Source organism: Camelina sativa, chromosome 9 (genome assembly GCF_030686135.1).
Source record: "Camelina sativa cultivar CO46 ecotype springtype chromosome 9, ASM3068613v1".
In the NCBI taxonomy this organism is placed as follows: domain Eukaryota; kingdom Viridiplantae; phylum Streptophyta; class Magnoliopsida; order Brassicales; family Brassicaceae; genus Camelina; species Camelina sativa.
This window is the reverse complement of record NC_141888.1, coordinates 25089388-25113334: the sequence shown is the minus strand read 5'-3', so window position 1 is coordinate 25113334 and position 23947 is coordinate 25089388. Positions and strand designations below refer to the sequence as shown.

Here is a 23947-nt window from a genome sequence, read left to right as displayed (position 1 = left end):
CACCAATGGACATTTCAACCCAAGCTCACCCCCCCCCATGGCTCATGGCTAGCATCACCAATGAAGAGCCTTGAGTCTTGACCAGCTTTGGGAAGCTTGATTCGCGTGTCTTCACCATCACACTAGTGTGAAGACACCCCTAAGCCATTAGAAGGAGCTGTACTCTTTTTCCTACTTTGGGTTTGTCCCAATGGGTTTACCAAAGAGGTTTTAACGAGGCAGCGACTCTAGTGCATCTCCACTTCGTTCCCACTTGGCTCGTGATCTTGAAACACTTAAAGAGAGACTTAGGAGCCAAGGAAGTGAAGATTATTTCACCACGTCCCAGCCAATGACGTGGCGACCCTATCCCCTTCCTTTTGAATTTTGTCTAGATCTTTCTATGACCGTTGTTTGGTCATTACCCTTGCTTTACTTTTGCTTTTGCTTTAGGACAAGTGTGTGGTTTAGATCAAGGCCACATTCTTTAGGGTTTTAGAGTCTCCATTTGTAAGCCTCACTATATAAAGGCATCAACCCTCAATGTAAAAGGCAGACTTGAAGTATTGAATTAAATTTCACAAGAGAGAATCTTGTTCTTGTCTCACCTCTCTCCTTAGTCCAAGTCCGGGACTTGACTACCGAGAAACCCTAGCCGATCTCGAACTGGGTTCGACATCGACTAGTTGACCGTGTCACGGGCCGAGCCATCTCCCGTGTGTCGTCGCATCAAACCACCTTCGCGTCCATCCCTACCGTATCACGTCCGGTTCCTACCGTTCGTTGTACTTCCGCTTTGACTCCACCTTCCTTATCGCATCACCGAGAATCATTACCGCATCACCAAGGATTCTTACCGCCGCGTTGCCGAGAGCCGTTAACGCAGTTTACCTTCAAACTCCGGGAACCGATCTCCGCATCGTCCGTATCCCGACCGCGACTGCTCGACCGAAGCCGAGACCAAAGGCCGGATCTCTCGATCTGCTCGTTCGTTTCAGCTCATCTCTCACTTCCACCGTTTGTTTCCTCACTGGATTCAAATCTCCGAGCCTTGTCCGAGGAAAGCCTCATCTAGTTTCCTCGGCCCGAGAGAGTTTCGTTCCGTCCGTCCGCATCGACCGTCCGTCTGTGCGACTCGGTAGACGACCGCGTCCGGCGGTCACATCACAATCTCTCTTGAAGGGTTCCTCTCTCTGGGCAGTGGAGGCCACACAGTTGGGATCTTGGATGTGGAGGAAGATCTTAAAATATTGGGATGTGGCAAAGCTTCATACAAAAAATACAGTCAAAGATGGTGAGAGGACATCATTTTGGTTTGATGATTGGTCGGGTATGGGCCGACTTGTGGAGATTGGGGGGGTCGGAGGACCTATAGATATGGGGATTAGCCGCACAGCAACGGTTGCAGACGCTTGGAACCGCCGTCGACGGAGTCACCGTACGGTACACTTCAATGCAATGGAGGATGCATTAGCAAAGCAGTTTGCATCACGTCAGTTGGCAGCGGATATGATCCTATGGAAGGGGAGAAATGATGTATTCCGGTCTAGGTTTTCCACTAAAAACACCTGGAATAACATTCGAACGCATTCGGCCACAGTTAACTGGTGTAATGGAGTCTGGTTCTGTCATGCTACTCCCAAATATTCTCTTTGTGTTTGGTTGGCTGTTCAGAACAAGCTTTCAACAGGGGAACGGTTACTGCAGTGGAATAGGGGAGCTGATGCCACTTGCGCCTTTTGTCACAGAACCACCTCTTTTTTTCTTGTGCTTTCACTGCTGCTATATGGGAAGATGTCGCTTCGTCTATCTTCACAAATCGATACTCTACAGATTGGCAGTTTGTTATTGACTCTTTTTCGGATCGCTGGCCAGACAGTACAACAGAGTTTCTTGTGCGATATATACTGCAGGCAGTTATTTACACCATTTGGCAGGAGCGGAATAATCGTCGTCACGGCGCCAACCCCATCCCCCATGCTCAGCTTATACATCAGAACGATCGCCATGTCCGCAATCAGCTCCTAGCCATACAGCTCAGTGGTGATACAAGATATGCGGATGGTCTGGCACTTTGGCTTGCTTCACGCTTTAGTTCCAACTGAATTTTTCTCACCCTGTCTCTACTTAATGTAAACACACACACTGCACTTGATGTAAAAATGCTATCTTCTTTTTGAAATCTAATTTAACATTTGTTTTAAAAAAGAAAAAAAAAAAAAAAAAAAAAAAAAAAAAGAGTACGAGATTCTTAAAATCCAACAATTTTGTAAATTTGAGATGTGCTGCTTAGTCGTCGTTGGGGAGTTGAAGTTAATATCCTTTGTTGATGAATTTTTGATGCAGATACAAAGATACCGTTGGTGTTTGCTGGACTTTGGAGTTTCTTTTTGGAGATCTTAGAACTGTTTTCATTGAATTTTCAACTTAAGCTAATGGACAACAAACACGATCCAGGCCTGTATTAGGATAAAACTTAAGGGTAAGTTAACAAGATCAACCATCTGGACACCAAATGTACCTTTTGGAAGCTAGTTCCTCAACGTCAATATGATAACCTATAAGATAAATTACAGTCAGACTAACAAATAAACGAAACAGAAATATATTGGTATAGGACGACTGAGATTCTGATTGATCAACCAAGCAATGTCATATATATATGATCTTCAACTAATTGCAGGATTAGTAATGACCAAGTCACACAAGAGAACATAGCTCACCTTTTCCTTAGTCGAGCTCTTAACCACTTCCGTGAGCCTTTGCATTGTCCTAGATGTTGCCAAGTACTCTATTGCAGGTTCATAATAGGATAGAAGCCACACGTAGAGACATGTTTCATACAGAAGCTGTCGGCCAAAGGCACACACCGCACACATGTCACAAGAATTAGGTACTGAGAAATTATGACAAAAAGGAAGCTGTTCTTCTGAAAACTGAAATAGAACTATCTAATATAATAAAATTGAATCTGTTTATTTGTCTATTGTTTAATTTTTTTACAATATTCGTCCATTGAGCCGAATCTAAATATAGAATTATAGACAGTCGATAAATAATGCAGTTAGATTGATTATGTTATGACCCTAAAATAAAAAACTCCTTGCCTTCGAAAACTTATAATTCTCTTGTGGATGTCTTCGTTCTTTTTCTAAGGAACACAAACTCTTTTTCCCCACAAATTTATTTTTAGGTAATTTATAATTATTTCAACGTAATTAATAAGCTTCTTCGCCTCCTAAGTTTTTCTATATAACAGTAATCTCCTTAAAATCAGGACACACGTTCAAATGTTAAAGAATGGAGACTAATTACTTCATTTGGAAAATTCATAACAGAATCATCACCCAAACTTATTGCCTTATTCAAGAGTTTCAAATGAGTAAACATGTTGTTTATTGTAGACATAACAATATAACAAAGCATTTTCATGTTAATGCCTTAGTCAAGTAGTAGATGATGCAATAACATAGAGAGGGAACTTGCAGTGAACTGAAGTACCGGTTGATTCAGCGATACCGGTTTGATTCTCTATAGATTCAGCCGGTAATCTCCAATCGAACCGATGCAGTAAGTTAGCCAAAACTATCTCATTCAGCACCACAGCGAATGATATTGCTGGGCAAATCCTTCTTCCAGCTCCAAATGGAATCAGCTCAAAAGACTGCCCCTGGTAGTCAACAGACAAATCTAAATGCCTCTCCGGTCTAAAATTCTCCGCGTCTGGTCCCCACGTCGCAGCCTCTCTCCCGATAGCCCACGCATTCATCAAAACCTGTGTACCGGCAGGTATGTGATAATCACCTAATCTGACATCTTGTGTTGATTCGTGAGGAATCATCAAAGGAAGTGGAGGATGTAGCCTCATTGTCTCTTTGATCACAGCTTTTAAGTATTTCAGTTCTTGAATGTCCTCTTCTGATACACTTGATTTTCCCTTACAAATCTTACGGACTTCTTCTTGGAGTCTGTTCATACACTTTGGGTGACGTAGAAGCTCTGTCATTGCCCATTCCATAAGTGTATACGATGTCTCCGTACCACCCACAAAAACATTCTGAAAAATGAAAACCAAAACAAGAACTACCTTTATATATACACATACGAACACATCATAAAATCTGAATTAGTATTATCCAAAAGTGTGTATTATTTTCCCTCACCAAGACGATTGCCTTTACGCTGACACGGTCTATCTCAAACCCGACGCTCTTCTCTCTCTGAATGGCGAGCAATACATCCACAAAGTCATTCCTATCTCGGTGGTCACCATCTTCATGATCTTGCACAACTCTCTCAAAGAACTCATCAAGATCGTTAGCCGTCTTATCAAGCTGACCATCTAAACCGTGGATCCAATCAACCCATGAAAGCCATGGTACATAACTTCCAATACTAAACGTCCCAAGTAGCTTGCTTAGCCTCTCCATTAACTCCTGAAAATCTGTTTCACCGCCGTATTTTCGTCCCAAAGCAACTCTACATATCACATCGTTAGTTAAACTCATCAAGATCTTGCTTAGATTCACCGGCAAAGAACTCGATCTCCGGATCTTTTCCATCATCAAACTGATCTCTTCTTCTCTCACTTCTCGAAAGGATCGTACCATTTTGTTGCTGAAGAGATGGAGGACGCACACACTCTTCATTTGCCTCCAATACTCTCCATAAGGAGCTGATGCCACATCATGCCTATCGTAAAGAAGCTTCTCGAATATTTTTGAACGTGGACGGCTTGCGAAAACACGGTCATGCGTCTTCAAAACGTCTCTAGCCACTTCAGCCGAAGATACTATAAGAACGGGGACACGGCCAAAGTGAAGGAGCATGAGAGGACCGTAACGGTGGCTGAGAGAGCATAGTGATCGGTGAGTGTGGCGGCCTAGCTGATGAAGGTTTCCGATCAAGGGAAGTCCCGGTGGCGACGGAGGTGTGTTGCTGTTCTTCCCTCTCTTATGTTTTATGAAAAATATGATGGGAATTAAGATTACTGACCATAGCAGAAACATCATACTCATCATTTGCATGTCTGGATTCTTCAAGTTCTTCAAAAAAAAAGTTTTTGTGAAGAGTTTGTAGTTTGTGATATTTTGGACTTATTTACCTATACAAGCCAAGTTCTCTACGCCTAGTACGTATTATCCACTCAATTTTTTTTTGGAGGTATGTATGATGTATCATATGCATGCCGTCTGGTTTCTTTATATGTTTACTTTGTTCGAGATTTTTCTTTCGGTGCTTTTACGATTTACGTGTCTTCTTTTGGATTCATAACAAATCTAAGTGCCGATTGTTCAACAAACAATCCTCCATGAATTTTAAATGTCCTAATACGTCTAAAAAATGTTAGACTTATTAAGATATGTATATTATGAGACACAGTAACATAAATAACGTAGATCATAACAAATGATTATGACCTTTTTGTTTTTATTTGTGACTGAGAAAGAGCAAACTCTTTTGGTTACGTGTCACTGAGTTCACAACGAGTAAAACACGGAAGCTGAAGTGCTACCACATATAGTGTTGTGTTGACACAATGACACACACAGTAAAATCGAATTCGTTACCACAAAAAGGGGCTACAATTGGTAAACAGTTAGGATTTAATCATAGTTCGAATCTCCATTTTGTAATTACCAAACTCATTTTTAAATAATTTTCGGTTTAGGATAGTCACCAAAAGGACTGACTTAGAAAGGGGAAAAGCCCAAGGTATATAATATTTCATAAGTCATCATAATAACACCATGAAGTTGACTCAGTAAGCAAAATAATTGATTAGAACTCACATGACACAATAAATGAGAAGAAAATCAAATTAAAAAAACCAGATACATGGCGCGAAAAGAGCAACGACCCACACCTTTGCCACGTGGTCTTGTCCTGTGGATCTGAGTGTCCAAATTAGAAGAAAGATGAGAAGAGAGAGTATAAACACTCTACAGCATTATGATCAGCTGTAAAAAGCTTAACCTAATTGGTTTTAATGGCAGAACAACAATATTAAAAATTCAACCAACAACATCTAATTCATCATTTAATACACATACAAAAGAACAGCTAATACTAATAGTTCACAGAAACTGCTTTAATATACTTTTGACTAAAGTTGTCTCTCTTTTCTCAAGAAATCCTCTGTTTTCACTTGCAAGTAACCAAGAAAAATGCGAGAAGACGATAAAAACTCCGAGGAAGAATTCGTCGAAGTCGATCCCACTGGTCGCTATGGCCGGGTTTGTTCTTCTTTCATTTCATATATTATCAAAGTAAATAATCTTCCTATTCTAATCGTTTTTGTTTCTCATTTTTTTTCAGTATAAAGAAGTTCTAGGCAAAGGAGCATTCAAACAAGTGTATCCTTTTTTCATAGATCTGTGTTCTTTGTTATTACATGAAAAGATTCAGAGACAAAAACTTTTTCTTTGATTAGAGAATTATTCAGATACAGAGCATTTGACCAACTTGAAGGGATCGAAGTTGCTTGGAACCAAGTTAAGTTAGACGATAGACTCTCTAACTCAGAGAATTTAGATCGTCTTTACTCTGAAGTTCACTTGCTCAAAACCCTTAAACACAAAAGCATCATCAAATTCTACACTTCTTGGATCGATCACCAACACATGACCATCAATCTCATCACCGAAGTCTTCACCTCCGGAAATCTTAGACAGTCAGATTTCCTCTCTCATTCTTTTTTTTTCTATTGATTATTTTCATGTTTTACAAACCCTTTTGTGGATCCACTCGAATGTTTTGAGTTATTTTATAGGTACCGGAAGAAGCATAAGTGTGTTGATCTAAGAGCATTGAAGAAATGGTCAAGGCAGATATTAGAAGGGCTTGTTTATCTTCATAGTCATGATCCTCCTGTGATCCATAGAGATCTTAAATGTGATAACATATTCATTAATGGCAACCAAGGTGAGGTCAAAATTGGTGATCTCGGTCTAGCCGCCATTCTTCACCGCGCTCGCTCAGCTCATAGCGTCATTGGTGAGTTCTTTAAGCTTGATCTATAAAGACAACCATGCTTGTGTGAAACTATAATTGTGTGTTTGAAATTGTTTAGGAACACCTGAATTTATGGCACCGGAACTCTATGAAGAGGACTATAATGTACTAGTTGATATATATGCGTTTGGAATGTGTTTGCTCGAGCTGGTAACTTTCGAGTACCCGTATTCCGAATGTACAAATGCTGCTCAGATTTATAGGAAAGTTACATCGGTAAGTGATCTTTTAATTTCTCCATCTTATGTCCAATCAATGAATATGATATTTTTGTCATATAGTTGATCCATTTTTTTCTCAATCCTTCGTAGGGAATCAAGCCAGCATCACTTTTGAATGTGACTAATCCGCAAGTGAGAGCATTCATTGAGAAATGTATCGCCAAGGTCTCCGAACGCTTGTCTGCCAAGGAACTACTTGATGACCCTTTTCTAAAATGCTACAAGGACAAAAACGAAAACGTCAGCTCTCATCACAAAGGTAACAGTATTTTTGGTATTTTGGAAACTGTGTGATCATATGATTTCTATTGATATATATGAGATTTCTAATACGAAATTAACTCACACTACTACCTTTAACTCAATGCAGAAAATGGCTGCAATGGAAGAGGAATTGAAGATGATGTCTTAGATTCTACGGTAGGTTTAACTGTAGAAGGCCAACGTAAAGACCTCAACACAATCTTCCTAAAACTACGAATCACAGATTCCAAAGGTTCAATTCTTTTTTGCTTTGACTAAAATCTAAAACCTTCATATTATCTTCATATATTGAATCTTGTTTTGACATAATTATAAAATTATTAAAACAGGTCAAATCCGCAATATCCACTTCCCATTTAACATAGAGACAGACACATCTTTCTCAGTCGCCATCGAAATGGTCGAAGAACTAGACTTAACCGATGATCAAGACATCTCAACGATCGCTAAAATGATCGATTTAGAGATACATTCACACATCCCCGACTGGACTCCTTCTCGTCTTAACGGAGATGATTCAGCGTTACACAAGTGTTTGTCTTCTCCGCTGCATCTAGACAGATTCCCTTCAGGGAGAAAATTCTGGTCCTCTCCTAAAGCAGGAGCTGGAGATTCACGTTCGCCCTTCGCGCCACGATCTAATTCTAAGCTTTCTTTGTTATCACAAGGACCGATCAATCAAGATGTTGGGGTTATAGTAGAGAAACTTGAGACTCTGTTGAGGAAACAGAGAGAGGAGATTGAAGAGATGCAAAGAGATCAAGAACGTATAGTTTCTGAGTTTTTGAAAGAGTTTCCTCCTGAGGTATGTGAAGAGGCTTTGGTAAGATTACAACTCAAAGATTGTGATAACTTACTATGTTAGTTCGTTTGTTGTAACATTACATACTCTCATCAAGATTATTATTTTGGTTTTATAGTAGAGAAACTTGAGACTCTGTTGAGGAAACAGAGAGAGGAGATTGAAGAGATGCAAAGAGATCAAGAACGTATAGTTTCTGAGTTTTTGAAAGAGTTTCCTCCTGAGGTATGTGAAGAGGCTTTGGTAAGATTACAACTCAAAGATTGTGATAACTTACTATGTTAGTTCGTTTGTTGTAACATTACATACTCTCATCAAGATTATTATTTTGGTTTTGTAATATAGTGTTGTACTAAAGGTCATGTGTAACGAGATTGTGAAGGTTAAAGGAAACTATTTGTTGAAAAATCTAATAGTTGTCAAATAATTTTTTTTTCTAATAGTGAAGAAGAAGGTGGTAATATCATCTAGTTCAGAAGAGTCGATTCTTCTGAACCAGACTAGTGCTCATCTGACTCTTGTGAACCTGACTCGTCTGTCATAGACTCAAATGTTTCTCTTATGGTCCATGCTCTCCTTTTATCACCTTAGAATAAGAAGACATAGAATAGAACGGTTCATATTATGGTTAATTAGCTTATGCCTCAAGATATATACTAGGGTTTCTTTCTTAGATAAATAAACCTAAATCGAGATATGTGGACTACACACGACACGACTTATCTTTGTTTTTGATTTTCTAGCACCACTTTCTAAACTTTCAGCTTGAAGATGCATTTATTGTAACATAGTCTTTTTGTTGAATACAATTTTACATTCACACAAAAAAAAAATGTCATTAAAATCTCCAAGTCTACATTTTCGTTGATTTAAAGCTCCAATTCTGCTATTGGAGGGAAAAAACACCAATTATTTGTTGACTTCCAAATAAATCACAAACTCTCGTTGACTTAGCCTTTTGAGGCACAGCGTTAAGTGGTCAAACGGAGAAATTAAACGGAGTTAATTATCTGTTAACGAGATCCATTAATAGCAAAACGACGCTGTTTATAACACCCTAAAACCCCCCAAATTGAGAAATCGATTCTCAATTTTCCCAATTCACAAACCCTAATCGATCTAACCGTAATCGAACATGATATCTTCGATGACGAGAAGATTCCAGCTCTCTTTTTGTTATACGCCGGAAGAACGGTCGACCATGATTCTCTTCAGTTCTCGATGTAAAGATCGTTAAACCGGCTCCACAAACACACTTCAATGGCACTCCACGGTCGAACAAAGCTACCACCGATTTCTTTGAGCTAGAACTCATCTCGTCAACTCGAAGAAGAAGAGAGAAACCGAAGAAGAAAAGAGAAATTAAAGAAGAAAAGATAAATTGAGATCGATTAGGGTTTGTGAATTGGGGAAATTGAGAATCGATTTCTTAATTTGGGGGTTTTAGGGTGTTATAAACAGCGTCATTTTGCTATTAACGGATCTCATTAACAGATAATTAACCCTGTTTAATTTCTCCGTTTGACCACTTAATGTTGTGCCTCAAAAAGCTAGGTTAGCGAGAGTTTGCGATTTATTTGGAAGTCAACAAATAATTGGTGTTTTTTTCCTCCAAATGCAGAGTTCGGGATTTAAATCAACGGAAATGTAGACTTGAGGATTTTAATGACATTTTTCCCTATATTATACCTATCAGGACATATAAATAATTTATTCAACAATCATATTCTACATATCAAATACATATAATGTAGACAAAATAAAAAGGACTAGATACCAACCCGCACTAAGTGCGGGATAAATCGATTTAAATAAAATATTATGAGTAAAATAATTATTTCAGATTCAAGATTCGTTTGTGTAAAACAAAATATATAAGTACATTTTTTTGTTTATTCAAATTTTAGTTTATTTTCTGTTTAATACGTTTCCCCGTAAAATATTTGAACTTGAAATTTTTTTTAAGGTGGTGTAGAAAGTTTTGATGTCTTTTTGTGTTTCTAAAAATTACATATTTTATCTTTCACATTATTATCTACATCACTATGCTATTAAATAGATAAAATAATATTTTTTAGATTAATCAATTTAATTTAAACTAATTCTAAGTTTAAAAATGCAATGAGAAAATGTATAATAGTGGTAACTAAATGAATACTTTTTTTATTATATGTAAAATGTAATTTACTTATAATAATTAAATATATTATGAAATTGCTAATTAAATATATTTCTGGATTTTAATTGTTTATTAAATCTTTCATTTTTTAAAACTAATAGTAATTAAAGAACATTGTCTTATATATGTCAATGACATATTTATGTAAATAATAATAAGATGTAAGAACATTTATTAAACTGGTAAAGGAGATATGTGAACGCGACACATCAGTTTTTTTATGAGAGTGTTTCTCTATTAATATATAGGGGATATGTAGTTTTATAGTTTTTTTTTTGTCAACAAAATATTAGCTCAAACGAGCCAATTGGATGGCAGATTGTTTACATACATAACATCATGCGGAGATGTGCGCGCATAGCGTGCCAAACGATCCGCTTTTACATTTGCAATTCTAGGAATAAAAGATAAAGAAAAAGAAGAAATTTCCTCTCTGTCTATCTCAATATCGTCAAAGTAAGTCGAGAAAGCCGGCCAGTCGTGTGGCGAAGACACCATCTTCACCAGGTCTGAACAGTCTGAGTAGAAAGCCACATCCTGGAAGTCATGCCCGATCATACACCGCATGGCCCAAATAAAAGCTTCGACTTCAGTATGCAAGGGGGAAAGGCTCCGTCGGAAATTAGAAGCTTCCATGAGTGGTGCCGGATCCTAAAACTGAGTGCAGTACCATCCTGCGCCTGCAAACGGATCACCAGCTTTCCAAGATCCATCTACGAAACAGCGGTAGCCTGAGAAGACATTAGGAAGTGAAGCTGCACCCACCCTCAACCGAATGGAGGGGTCAGGAGGGTGACCTACAAGAGCCTCATCCTCACTCTCCTCCTGAGCCTGCTGCCATGTCAACGCCTCGCCTTCTGCTACCCGAATCACCTCATCTGGCCGCTCATCTATATTCTCAAAAACTCTGCCATTTCTTGCTTTCCATATCACTACAAGAAAACAGGCCAACGGCGACTGTGCAAATAGTCGCTAAATAGTCGTTAAATGATTATATACGACTATTTAGCGACTAATTACTGTTGTAGGTAAAAATTTGTCGCTAATCCGTATAGTCGTTAAATAGTCGTTATTTAGCGACTATTTAACGACTATATAGTGTTGTCGTTAATTTGTCGCTGCGTTGTCGTCACTTAGTAACCAAATACTGCGACAATTTGCCGACAATTTAACGATTATAGTAGCATTAGTCGTGTATTAGTCGCTAAATTTAGCGACTAATCTGCGTCAAAGTTACGACGTATATACATGAATAAAACTTGCAATACTTTAGTCTGAAATTAGTCGTTTTATTCTACGACTATTTACCCTCTATTTAACGACAATTTGCAGACTAAATGACGACTATATAGCGACTACTTTGTTTTATAAAATAATGAAATTTACTGGTTTTTATTGTTTTTGTAATCCTGATTTTAATCCTGCTTTAATACTGAATTAGTAAATGAAAAATCTAATGAAAACACCTTCCAAAAACATAATCATAATTGTATTAAAACCTTCACAAACACAAGTTCAAAATAGAGATCAAACCAAAAGCATAGAAAGAACAAGTTTATAACACATACAAACTTAATACAAGAACTTAGTTCATGAGTTGAGAAACAAAATGCAAGGTTGTGGAGTTGATCATGGAGTTGATGATGGAAGATTGTCCTCTTCAGCTGATTGAGAGGCTATAAACTCCATGTAGGCTGGATTAGTGTGGCGCATAAACTTTGCCATCATTGTCAACTCTTGCGTTTGCTCAGCCACAAGGAGAGCAGTTTTTTCTTCTCGAGCAGCAGCTTCAGCGTTGAGAGTCGCCTGGATTTCAGCCTGAACTTCAATCTGGCGTTGGGCTGCCTTCAGTTGCTCTTGCAGTGTGAGAAAGGCTTCCGTTTGTGATGGTTGGTTGCCCTTGCCCTTGCCAAGAGTAGCTTTGAGGCTTCCAACACCATAAGGAGTTCCACGTGAATCCCTCTCAGTGCACTGTTTTTAGAAAAAGAAAAACAGTAAGTAAAGAGCTAAAGAGCAAAACAAATGTATGATCGAGTGTTAGGCTACTTTACCTCAAGAAAGATGGCAGTACATTCATCGGTGGTGAGCTCCCGACGGTGTGAAGTACCATCTGAAAGAGTTGAATCTGCCTCGAGCTCAGCCATCTTTTCTTGCACCTTCTGCTGATAAGCTTGATGAATTTTCTCTGCCTTGCCATCAACATAAGAACCATCCGGCTTTGTATGTGTTTTGAAAAAAACTTCACCCATACTGACCTCTCTTCCCAACTCCTCTTCCTGCAAAGATAGAAATTAAACAATTGTTAGTACTAGATAATATAGAAATGTTGATAAATGAAACTAACAAAATAGAAATGATTTAGTACCAGATCATCTTGGATTTCCCTATATGACTTAGGCCCTGATAAGTGGATGTGAGGACCAAGACCATTACGGTCAGACATACGGCACTTGGAATAGGTGGAACTCCTTTGCTGTTGTTCTTCAGTATCCCAATTAGCAACCATCACTTTCCAGAGGTCACCTTCAATCCATGTTGGTTTTATTCAAGCCGTCCTTGCATCGCTAACCATGCCCTTCATCCGGCGGTTACAGATGGTGTTGAAATGTTCTTGAACGGTCCCTGTTATCAATGGATCCCAGGTGTGAGTTTTCTACATAACAAAGAGAGAAGGAATTTGTTAGTGAAAACAAGCAATAAACATAAGTATAAAACAGGTTACAGTGTTCTATTCTTACCGCAAACTCAATGAAGTATCTCTCTTTTCTATCGGGAGGCACACAAGACCAAGTATAATATATGGACCATCGAATTTGTTTGTAAAAATCTTGGTAATCTTCCGAATAAGTTGGCCTTTTTTGTCCCGATCAAACCTCCACACACACATGTAAACAAATTGTAGTTAGTTTGATAGTTAGAAAGCTCAGTCAAAGTTCTTAACTAACTCAGATAATCGAATGCTAATTGTTTGTCATATTAGAAAGCAAAACATACTTAAGCTTTGTCTTAATTAAACGAGTCACATATTATGTTTGTGTATACTTAAACAATTATACACTATGAAAACAAAGAAGCAAAACATACCAAGTCGTCTTCTCTAGTGGGGTAGGAGATAGAACTGTGGTAAACGTCTCACGGCCAGGCATCGTGAGGAGGGCGGTTAGAGATTGCATCGTTTCATCCTGGAGTTGAGGCTCATAGTTGTTGCCTTGCGAAGATGGTTGACTTCCATGGGAGTGATGCGTTGGAGACCGCATATGATCCTCCGGTGGATTCGCATCATAGTTCTGAACCTCAGGCGACGGAACAGGTGGATCAGGAAGTCGATTGCCGGAGCTCTAGAAAAGGCTCTGTGGCGGTGGGAAGTTCCGGAAATGCGGTGGTCGTACTTGTTGGGGCATAAATCGTTCTTCCTCCGATGGTGTGAATGGCGGAGGAATTCGAGAAGTCGGGGTGAAATTGTACTGCGGTGGTAGCGGATTGGTTCGATTCACGGCTGTGGATGGGTTAGACGGTCTGACTCTCTGAGAGACGTTTACGACAGTGGATGGGTTGGTGAGATGAACGGCTGGGGATGGGTTTGTTCGATTCACGGCTGTGGATGGGTGCGTGAGATGAACGGCTGGGTTAGATGTGGAAACTCTCTGAGAAAGGTTGGGTGCAACCTTTCTCCTTTTTATTTTCTTAACCGCAGGATTCGACATGAGCTGAGGAAGAAGTGATTAGGGTTAGGGGAAGATTGATGTGGAAGGAGAGGTCGAATTGATTAGGGTTAGGGGAAGATTGATGTGGAAGTGAGGAAGAAGGAGAGATCGAATCGATTAGGGTTTAGGGGAAGATTGATGTGGATGTGAGGAAGAAAGAGAGATCGAATCGATTAGGGTTAGAAGAAACGAAGTGAGGAAGTGAGGAAGAAGGAGAGATCGAGTGTTAGGTTTAGGTTTTGTTTTTCTAATGGATCGAGTGTTAGGTTTAGGTTTTTAGTTAATGGATCGGATCGAAATATTTTGGCCCAAATGTGTTTTGCCCAAAATATAAGACAAGTGTTACACAATATAACCGATACGTTTTATCAATTTACACAAAAGAGAAATTGGTTTAGATGGTTAATGTACTCTGACTGTAATCATCAGACATGGGTTTGAGTAACCCCAATGTCATATATTTTTTTTTGTTTTTTAAAACACATTAATGTTATATTGATTGTATAAAACAATAATCTTTAAAAAAATAACAAGGCCTTCCAAATGTTTATTAAAATAACCATTAGATTTTATTAAAATACATAATTTATTTTACATATCTTAAAGCACCAAAATGACTTCAGGGTTCTTCGTCGTCTTCTTCATCATCTTCCGAAGACGATAAATTACACATAAATTCATCTTCAGCTTCCGCGTCTGCAACATCGTAGTCAATGTTTATTGGTTCTCTCCTTTCCAAATTGTCTACTATGACATCTTCAATTGTGGTCATCAATACAGCATCATCATTTTCTGTTTGCAAAAGACTCGGTTCTCCATCAATGTTTCCCCTCGGATTCACTTTTAGAACATTGAGCCATAAATGCTTCGGTTTCTTAACGTATGGGTACGGAATATAACAAACCTGTGAGGCTTGGGATGCTGTTTTGCAATCAACATGTAAAAGTTACACATTATATATAAATGTGATGATGACAATAAATAATTATTCGTTTAAATACTTACCTAGAATAAATGGTTCGTTTTTATTGTACTTTCTGGTTGAAAGAACGTCTACAACGCCACCATTACTTCTCCGAGTGCTTCTACCAATTACAGGGTCATACCACTTGCACTTAAATAGTGTGATGTTCAACCCAAGCATCCCCTCATATTCAAGTTCTATGATATCAGTTATTGTTCCATAGAAATCTGCAGCGTCAGATGCATCCGCATAATTTTCACCTTTAACAGAGACCCCATAATTACATGTCTTTCGTCCAGCACCGTGGTTCTCTGTATGAAACAAATAACCTCTTGTAAAATACATTGGCCATGTTTTAGCCTTGTTCAAAGGTCCATGCACAATTTCTTGAACCCAAGTAGGAAACGGATTTGAGGCGTTCCAATAACTAACCTTCATATATATATATATATAGTCTTGCTATGTTAAATAATAACAATAAGTACAATATGTATATCATGAAAAATGGTTTAACATACATATTCTTTAACCCAAGAATGATATTCGTCAGCTCTTTTCGCGGAGAGTTCTTTCTCAGTAAGTCCTGGATATTTTGCCGAAATATAATCCTCGAACATACTATATAGAAAGATAAGATCACCAATGTATGTATATGAGAAAATATAGTGGAAATAGATATCTAAAAATGTAACTAGTTTGTGATATGTAACTAATTATATACCTCTCAATTGGCTGAAAATAGTCACAATTCCGTAAAACATATGCGTGTGCGCAACGATAGTCATCACGTGAAAGCCATATTTCATTCATTTCTCCACTTGGACGGCCAACTTGAGTAAATATAGAAGGTACTCCAGGGACATGATATTCAAACGCTTCACCTTCATCAAATCTTGTTAATCTGACCAAATAATTAAAAAGTAATTAGTATGACTATTAAATTAAATATCACATAAAAAAATTCTCTTAATTGCTCACCTTGATTTTGTTCGTATATTCGCAGCAAAGTAGTGCTCAGAGAAATAAGCAATCTCGTCATTGATATATGATTCAACAATTGATCCAGCCGCATATCTTTTGTTCTTTGCTTTTCCTTTCAATTTTTTGAAAAACCTTTCAAAAGGATACATCCACCTATATTGGACAGGGCCTCCCAATTCAGCTTCGTAGGGAAGATGTATAGGCAGGTGCTCCATCACATCAAAAAAGGATGGTGGAAATATCTTTTCCAAATTGCAGAGGATTAAAACAATGTTCTGTTTTAGAATTTGAAGTCGACTTGTTTGCAAAGTTCTCGAGCATAAGTCCCGAAAAAATGCTCCAACCCCTACAATATTATATTTAGTCAAACTTCAACACAATTACTCACTTCATATATATATATAGAACTTTAAATAATTAATTAAAATACCTGATAACGCAAGGTGGACATTCTGGTCAAGGAGTTCTGCAAAGATAAATGGAAGTAACCGCTCCATGAAAACATGGCAGTCATGGCTCTTCATGCCTGAAAACTTTCCATTTTCCATATCAACACAACTAGCTAAGTCTGCTGAATAGCCATCTGGGAATTTCACCGAGTATTTCACACATTCCAATAAGCTTGTTCTAGCTTCGTCTGTCAATGTATAGGGCGGGAAAGGTGCTTTACCCCTACTATCAAGATGTAAGTGTGGCCGAGAACAAAACTTTGCTATATCCAACCTTGACATGACAGAATCTTTTGATTTACCTTTCACACGCATAAGAGTGTACATGATGTTGTCCAAAAAATTCTTCTCTGTATGCATCACATCAATATTATGTCGGAGATTAAGGTCCTTCCAGTACGGTAGCGACCATAAAATGCTTTCCTTGTGCCAGTTATGGTCCTTTCCATATCCATGCATCTTCCTTTCATGACCATTTCCACCGACGTCCTTGGTTCTTGGAGGATTTACACAATTCAACCGCTCAGAATAAACTTGCTCACCGGTCAAGGACTCTGGTGGATAATCTCTTGTAGCGTCTTTTCCCTTCAAGAAGTCTTTTTTATTCCTCCTCAAAGGATGATCAGGAGGAAGAAATCTCCGATGACAATCAAACCAACATGTCTTCCTTCCATTCGGTAGATAAAAAGACTTTATATCGTCCATGCAAACTGGACAAGATAATTTACCATGTGTTGTCCATCCAGATAACATGCCATATGCAGGAAAGTCGCTTATCGTCCACATCAGCACTGCTTTTAGGTTGAAATTTTGGCCCAAGGACACATCGTATGCATCGACTCCGGTAGACCACAACTCTTTTAACTCATCAATAAGAGGTTGGAGAAAGACATCAAGACTAGCTCGCGAATGGTTTGGACCAGAATTCAGAATTGTAAAAAACAAGTACTCAGCATCCATGCACATACCAGGGGGTAGATTATATGGCGTCAATATCACTGGCCATAATGAATGGTGACGCGACATCCCAAATGGATTGAACCCATCAGTACACAATCCCAAATACACGTTACGTGGTTCTTCAGCAAATTGAGGATTTTGTTTTTGAAAATACTTCCACTCCGCTGCATCAGATGGATGACTCATTTCTCCCACCTTTGCTTGGTGCTCGGCATGCCATCGCATTGCTGCTGCAGTCTTGTGACTCTGATACATTCTCTTCAGTCTATCACCAATAGGTAAGTACCACATACGACTGTATGGTACTTTGGTTCTGCGTCGGTCATTCTTAGGCTTCCATCTTGGTGCATCACAAAACAAACATTTTTCTTCCTTTTTGGCATCTTTCCAGAATAACATACAATTGTTTATACAAACATCAATTGTATGATATGGGAGTCCTAAATTGTGCATTAATTTCTCTGTCTCGTAATGAGAACCCGTAGCCTGGTTTCCCTCCGGTAAATAATCAGTCAACATTTCACATACTGAATCCACTAACTTTTCACTCATATTATAATCTGCCTTATTTTGCATAACTCTAGCAGCTAAAGATAATTGTGACTGACCTTCACGACAACCATCATATATTGGATTTTTTGCACTTTCTAACAAGTCATAGAATTTTTTTGAATGGTTAAGTACTGGTTCTTCTACACTCTGATAACCCCCATCCCATTGATAATTATCATCATAGCCCACATTAGAAGTAAATGCATCATTCACCATATCCACATATCTATCTTCTACTACATTACCCACTTCCTCACACCCACTAATAAATGTCGGATCAACAGTACTCGTTCCTATATCCATATTAATTTCTTCCCCATGCTTATACCAAACATAATAATCTGGCATAAACCCATAACTAAAAAGATGATTCCAAATTCTAGTCCCTAGAAAACGCTTCCCGTTTTTGCACCTACTACAAGGGCAAAAAAACTTACCCCCGTTTTCTTGTGCAAAAGGCTGGCTATTTGCAAATTGCATGAACTGCTCCATCCCGGCTCTGAACTCTTCTGTAAAATTTCCCGTCACCTCATCGATCCTCTTGTACATCCACTCTCGGAAATTACTATAATTGTAACTTCCTGACATTATTAGAAATCTCTATGATCTCGTTTTTTTTTTCTTGTGTGGCTTTGTGTTCTTGTGAGTGAGTAAAACGATTGGTGAGCTTAGTTTATATAGGCATATTTAGCGACTAAAAAGTGACTATATTACGTAGTCACCAAATATAGGTACACCTACTCCGAATGCTAAAAACGTGTTTTTATACCAACTTTTAGCGACTATTTTGCGACTAATTTTTGCGACCCGCCGAAAATGTCGTAAAATAGTCGCTAAAATAACGACTATGTTGCGAATAAGCTTTGCGACTCGCCGTAACTGTCGCAAAATAGTTGCCATTTAGCGACTAAAATAGTGACAAAATCGTTTAGTCGCTAATTAGCGACTAAATAGTGACTATGTTTGATTAGTCAAAAAACAGTCGCAAATTAGTAGGTAAATGGTCGCTAAATTTAACGACTATGTGTATAGTCACCGATCGTAGTCGCAAAACACGTGTTTTCTTGTAGTGTATATACCACAAAATCCACGGGAAAGCCGCCACCTGGGAGGCCGGACTCTTAGGTCCCAGAAAATGATCCATATTAACATACACAGACTCCATCGGAAATGAGAATGGTCCCACCGGTACCTGAGATAATGCCCAAGCCTGGCGTGCTGGTGGACAAAGAAACAACGCATGATTGATTGTTTCCTCTTCAGCACTGCAACAAGCACAACCCAAATCACAAGCAATACCATACCAACCTAAATTATGTGAAACCGAGATACACCCTGACAGGACTTGCCACATAAATTGTTGAATTTTTGGCGGACACCAAACCTGCCATACACTAGCTAAGAGATGTGTAATCTCCAGACCACCACCGAGGGGCTGAAAAGGCCCTACAACCGAGTTTTATAGTTTATCGTAACAGTGCAAAATTGAAGCAATGGTTGGATAACCACATAATCAGATGGGCTAGTGATTTTGTGTTTTTGTTTATCATATTTGTTTTTCTTTTGGGGTAAAAATCTATTCACGTTTGTAAAAATGTAAGGACCAAAATTAAAGAATGAAGTTGAGATATGTAACGTTCAATTAAAACCAAGGTATCTTTTCAATTAGTATAACATTGGGCCTTTAATACCCAAAAGGGGACGAAACCACGAAAGCCTCTTAGCATGAGCTTCACGCGTTTCCCACATCGGAAGACTGAGAAAGTTTGACAGTAGAAACGTAATTATAAATTAACTTCACTCTCCTCAGCTTCAAACCACGCAGCCATGTGGTGAGTACAAAGCGAACTATTCTTTCGCCTTTTACTAAAGAATACCGTGTGCTCTCCACGCTAAGTGGCATACGCCTATTTTTGGAGGGATCTGCCTTACGGTAGACCCAACATTATCTAGTCTGAATTTTCTTTAAGTCTCTCAAAAATGAGAGCTATCACTACTGAATTAGTACTGGTGCACTAACTAAAGTAGTTATACAAGTACCAACGAAAGGTTATGCTGATATTGATTTTCTTAGTCCTTTGTGATAACTCTGTTCACAAACCTTGTAAGCTTTGAGTCTTGGACAAGTACCTCTAGCTACATTCCCTTATATCTATCTATATCCAAACTCCAATCATTCAAAGGGTCATATCATCAGCTTCGTTCAAAGGGTCGTCATTAGCTTCGATCAATGAGTTTATCTCAATCTATAAACCGCTCCAACAGCTCACAGTCTTTTCAGAACCTAGCAGCAATCCTCAGCTTTTCCAAACCAGTCATACCAATGCTTTGTGACGTAGTCATACATTGAGTCTCTAAGAGGAGTTGGAACTATGGAGAAAGCGTTCAATGCGGAATAAGGCAGAGATAAGTATGATACCACTCGAAGTGCAGCTGCAGAGTCAAAAGTTGCAGAATCAAAGAGGCTAAACCTAATCGTCGAACATACCAATTCCTGGACTGGACTCAAAATATATGGCATAAATGGGCTAAAGGCCCCAATCAGAAGAAACCCAATTTGAAAATAATATGGCATAAACAATACGCAGCGTTTTAGGAGGCTCCCTCTTAAACCCCCAAATTGCATTTTTGCTTAAACCCTATTATTGTCACTATCTTCACTTCGTCTTCCTTCTTCCAAAAAACACAAAATCACAGTAGTAGCAGCTGTAGCCATGTACAGATCAAAGGCAATCCTGTCATCTATTCGAAACGCTTACTCACAGATCTCCACTCGATCGTATCTAAGCCGAGCTCAGGTGGGTATTTCCTCAAACTCGTCTTCGCCTCTCGATTCATTTGCAATCCCTAGTCGATTTCAGTGGCAATATCGCACCTTTACTTTGAAACCAGATTCTATGCTTCAGTTAGTAATGGAGAATGATTGGTCTAAGGAAGTAGAGGAAGGGTTGAGGAAACCAGATATGTCTTTGACCCACGAGACTGCAATTTACGTTTTGAGGAAATTGGAAAAGAGTCCAGATAAAGCTTATTGCTTTATCGATTGGGTTTTGAGAGACTCAGGGCTTAGTCCAAGTTCTCCACTTTATAGCATTATGTTGAGGATTTTAGCGCAGCAGAGATCTATGAAGCGGTTTTGGATGACTCTGAGTGAGATGAAACAAGGAGGGTTTTATTTAGATGAGGATACGTATAAGACTGTTTACAGTGAGCTTAATAAGCCGGAATCAAAAGCAGACGCTGTGGCTGTTGCTCATTTCTATGAGAGGATGCTTAAGGATAACGCAACGTATGTTGTTGCAAAGAATGTTTCTGCTGCTGTTTTGAAGGTTGATTGGGGTTGTGAGGTTGAGAGGGAATTGCAGGAGATGAAACTTGTTTTGTCGGATACTTTTGTTATCAGGGTGTTGAAGGAACTAAGGGATCATCCTTTGAAAGCTTTGGCATTTTTCCATTGGGTTGGTGGTAGTTCTTCTGGTTATCAACACAGTACCGTTACTTATAACGCGGCTTTGAGGGTTTTGGCTAGGCCTAATTCAGTTACGGAGTTTTGGAGTGTTGTTGATGAAATGAAGACCGCAGGGCACGAGATGGATCTGGACACTTATATAAAGGTTTCAAGACAGTTTCAGAAATCTAGATTGATGACTGAGGCAGTTAAGCTTTATGAATTTATGATGGATGGTCCGTTCAAGCCATCTATTCAAGATTGTAGTCTTCTGTTGAGGTCTTTATCTGCTGGTCCCAACCCAGATTTGGATTTGGTGTTTCGTGTTTCGAGGAAATATGAATCAACTGGGAGTTCTCTCTCAAAGGCTGTTTATGATGGAATCCACAGGTCTTTAACCAGTGTAGGTAGGTTTGAAGAAGCTGAGGAAATTGTGAAGGCTATGAGAAATAAGAGTTATGAGCCGGATAACATCACATACAGCCAACTCGTATTTGGGCTTTGTAAAGCTAAGAGATTAGAAGAAGCACGCGGAGTCTTAGATCAAATGGAAGCACAAGGATGCTATCCGGACATTAAAACTTGGACTATTCTGATCCAAGGGCACTGCAAAAACAATGAACTGGATAAGGCCTTCGCGTGTTTTGCCAATATGTTAGAGAAAGGGTTTGATATTGACTCTGATCTGCTTGATGTCTTGATAGATGGGTTTCTTATCCAAAGCAGGATCGAGGGGGCCTGTAAATTCCTTATGGAGATGGTGAGAAATGCTAATGTAAGGCCTTGGCAAAGCACTTACAAGACTCTTATAGACAAGCTGCTAGAAATCAAGAAGGGAGAAGAAGCGCTAGATCTTCTTCAGATGATGAAGAAGCAAAATTACCCTGCATATGCAGAAGCTTTTGATGGATACCTTGCAAAGTTTGGGACTTTGGAAGACGCTAAGAAGTTCTTGGATGTGCTAAGCTCCAAGGATTCTCCTTCCTTTGCAGCTTACTATCATGTCATCGAAGCTTTCTATCGAGAAGGGAGACTTACCGATGCAAAAAATCTTCTCTTCATATGTCCCCATCACTTTAAAACACACCCTAAAATCTCTGAACTCTTTGGTGCTGCAGCTTGAGATATTATGTCACCCAATTGTTCTGCAGAGATATGGTCATCGCATTCATTTACCAAGAGGGCTTCTACTGTTTAAAAGTCTTTCCATTCGACCTCTCTGGACTCTGGAGTAAAACTCTAAAACTGTCTTCTCGAATAATGTCCATTCCTCTGTTTTACGTACTGCAGGGTTATCAAGAAACAGTCTATAGTAAGTAGATTTTATAGGCTTTGTTGATGGAATAGAAGGATGCTGTGGGATTGTTCATAAACAGTTTGCATTTATTTATCTATTTTGCGATTGTGGAGCTCCTCTCTCACTTTCTTGTTTTCTTCAACTCAGTATTAAATGAAATTTTCATTAGAGAATGCAGTTATGGATTGAGGTCTTGCTCAAGCCCTGGTATGTTAGGACATCTCTAGTAAGAATTTGACGGTAAGTGGAGAGCAAATGAAGAATCATTCTTCTTGCTTATATCTATAGAGTATCACTTAGAGCCATTGTTTAAAGGAGCTTTAACTTGGATTGGAGATTTTGTTTCTTGATTTAGAATGGAAATGTATTCAAATACTCATGACTTGTAATTGTGATTCTTAAATCATAATCAAATTCGGTGAGATTTTGCAATGCTATTTTTCTAAAAAGAATGTGAATTTTAGACGACATGAAAAGTCATAAACCTCTTATCCGAATATTAAATCTCTCCAAACCTGTCTGCTTCGGCCATGTGAGGTTTGTTCCAGAAGTCTGATAAGCTTACGTGTTACTTCTTCACACTTCTTGTTGTCTTATTATTAGCTGAAAGAAGAGAGAGCTCACAAAGAGTCATCATACCATAAAATGTCACTTCAATCATTGTAGTCAATTTTCAGCCAGGTATTGTGGTCTTAGACATTTTTTTATTTATTTTTATTTTTTTGGTTTTGATATATCAACTTCTCCTTGTTTCTCCATACATTGCAAAAACATTTCACGAAAATTTTCAAAATGTTTTACATGTCGAAAAAAAATAATTATGTAACGTAAACACTAAACACATAAATTGTTTTTGGATAATCGACCGATAAACAAAATATGTCATTGTGGTTCAGATTTTGGCAGTTAATAGAGGAATGATCTGTATAGTGTTGTGTAGTCGAATCCAGATTTAACTTTGAAAAACTATGGTTTTGAACAAATCTTTATAAAACAAACCGGGACATGTTGAACTGGTAAAAGAGTTTTAGACCAGTCACACAGGTTTTACCCGAAACTAACCAAACAGAAGATGGCGAATCTAGAAAGAAAAATAAAAAATAAGAAGCGATTTAGGATTTAGAAAATGATGC

At 38.6% G+C, this 23947-nt stretch overlaps 3 protein-coding genes, 1 non-coding gene and 1 pseudogene across 7 annotated transcripts; 3 read left to right on the top strand and 2 right to left on the bottom strand.

Moving 5' to 3' along the window:
* Positions 1-3311: 3311 nt before the first annotated feature.
* Positions 3312-5275, bottom strand: LOC104715411 (cytochrome P450 71A26-like). Its single transcript, XM_087466055.1, has 2 exons — positions 4143-5275; positions 3312-4036 (listed from the first exon to the last, which is right to left on the bottom strand). Exons 1-2 carry the CDS (start codon positions 5004-5006, stop codon positions 3425-3427), a joined length of 1476 nt encoding a protein of 491 aa, XP_087322181.1. The 5' UTR covers positions 5007-5275; the 3' UTR covers positions 3312-3424.
* Positions 5276-5914: 639 nt separating this feature from the next.
* Positions 5915-8688, top strand: LOC104711320 (putative serine/threonine-protein kinase WNK3). Of its 3 annotated transcripts, none has more exons than XM_087466053.1 (9): positions 5915-6215; positions 6298-6335; positions 6425-6652; positions 6752-6975; positions 7052-7209; positions 7305-7473; positions 7585-7710; positions 7808-8301; positions 8399-8688. In XM_087466053.1, exons 1-9 carry the CDS (start codon positions 6147-6149, stop codon positions 8399-8401), a joined length of 1509 nt encoding a protein of 502 aa, XP_087322179.1. In that variant the 5' UTR covers positions 5915-6146; the 3' UTR covers positions 8402-8688. The 3 variants fall into 3 exon arrangements, with proteins under 3 accessions (XP_087322179.1, XP_087322180.1, XP_087322178.1); XM_087466054.1 differs by having other exon boundaries at positions 5953-6215; positions 7808-8283; XM_087466052.1 differs by lacking the exon at positions 8399-8688 and having other exon boundaries at positions 5953-6215; positions 7808-8392.
* A 7413-nt stretch (positions 8689-16101) lies between these two features.
* LOC147938707 (uncharacterized) lies at positions 16102-18657 on the bottom strand. The gene is made up of 2 exons (XM_087464110.1): positions 16539-18657; positions 16102-16454 (listed from the first exon to the last, which is right to left on the bottom strand). The coding sequence occupies exons 1-2, from the start codon at positions 18655-18657 to the stop codon at positions 16102-16104; spliced, it is 2472 nt and encodes an 823-aa protein (XP_087320236.1).
* Positions 18658-19892: 1235 nt separating this feature from the next.
* On the top strand, positions 19893-20008 carry LOC147938706 (U5 spliceosomal RNA). Its single transcript, XR_015567664.1, has one exon. It is a non-coding gene; the product is annotated as a U5 spliceosomal RNA (small nuclear RNA).
* Positions 20009-20683: 675 nt separating this feature from the next.
* On the top strand, positions 20684-22987 carry LOC104711317 (pentatricopeptide repeat-containing protein At3g48250, chloroplastic pseudogene; annotated as a pseudogene). Its single transcript, XR_015566328.1, has one exon. The product of XR_015566328.1 is annotated as a pentatricopeptide repeat-containing protein At3g48250, chloroplastic pseudogene (transcript).
* The last annotated feature ends 960 nt before the right edge of the window (positions 22988-23947 follow it).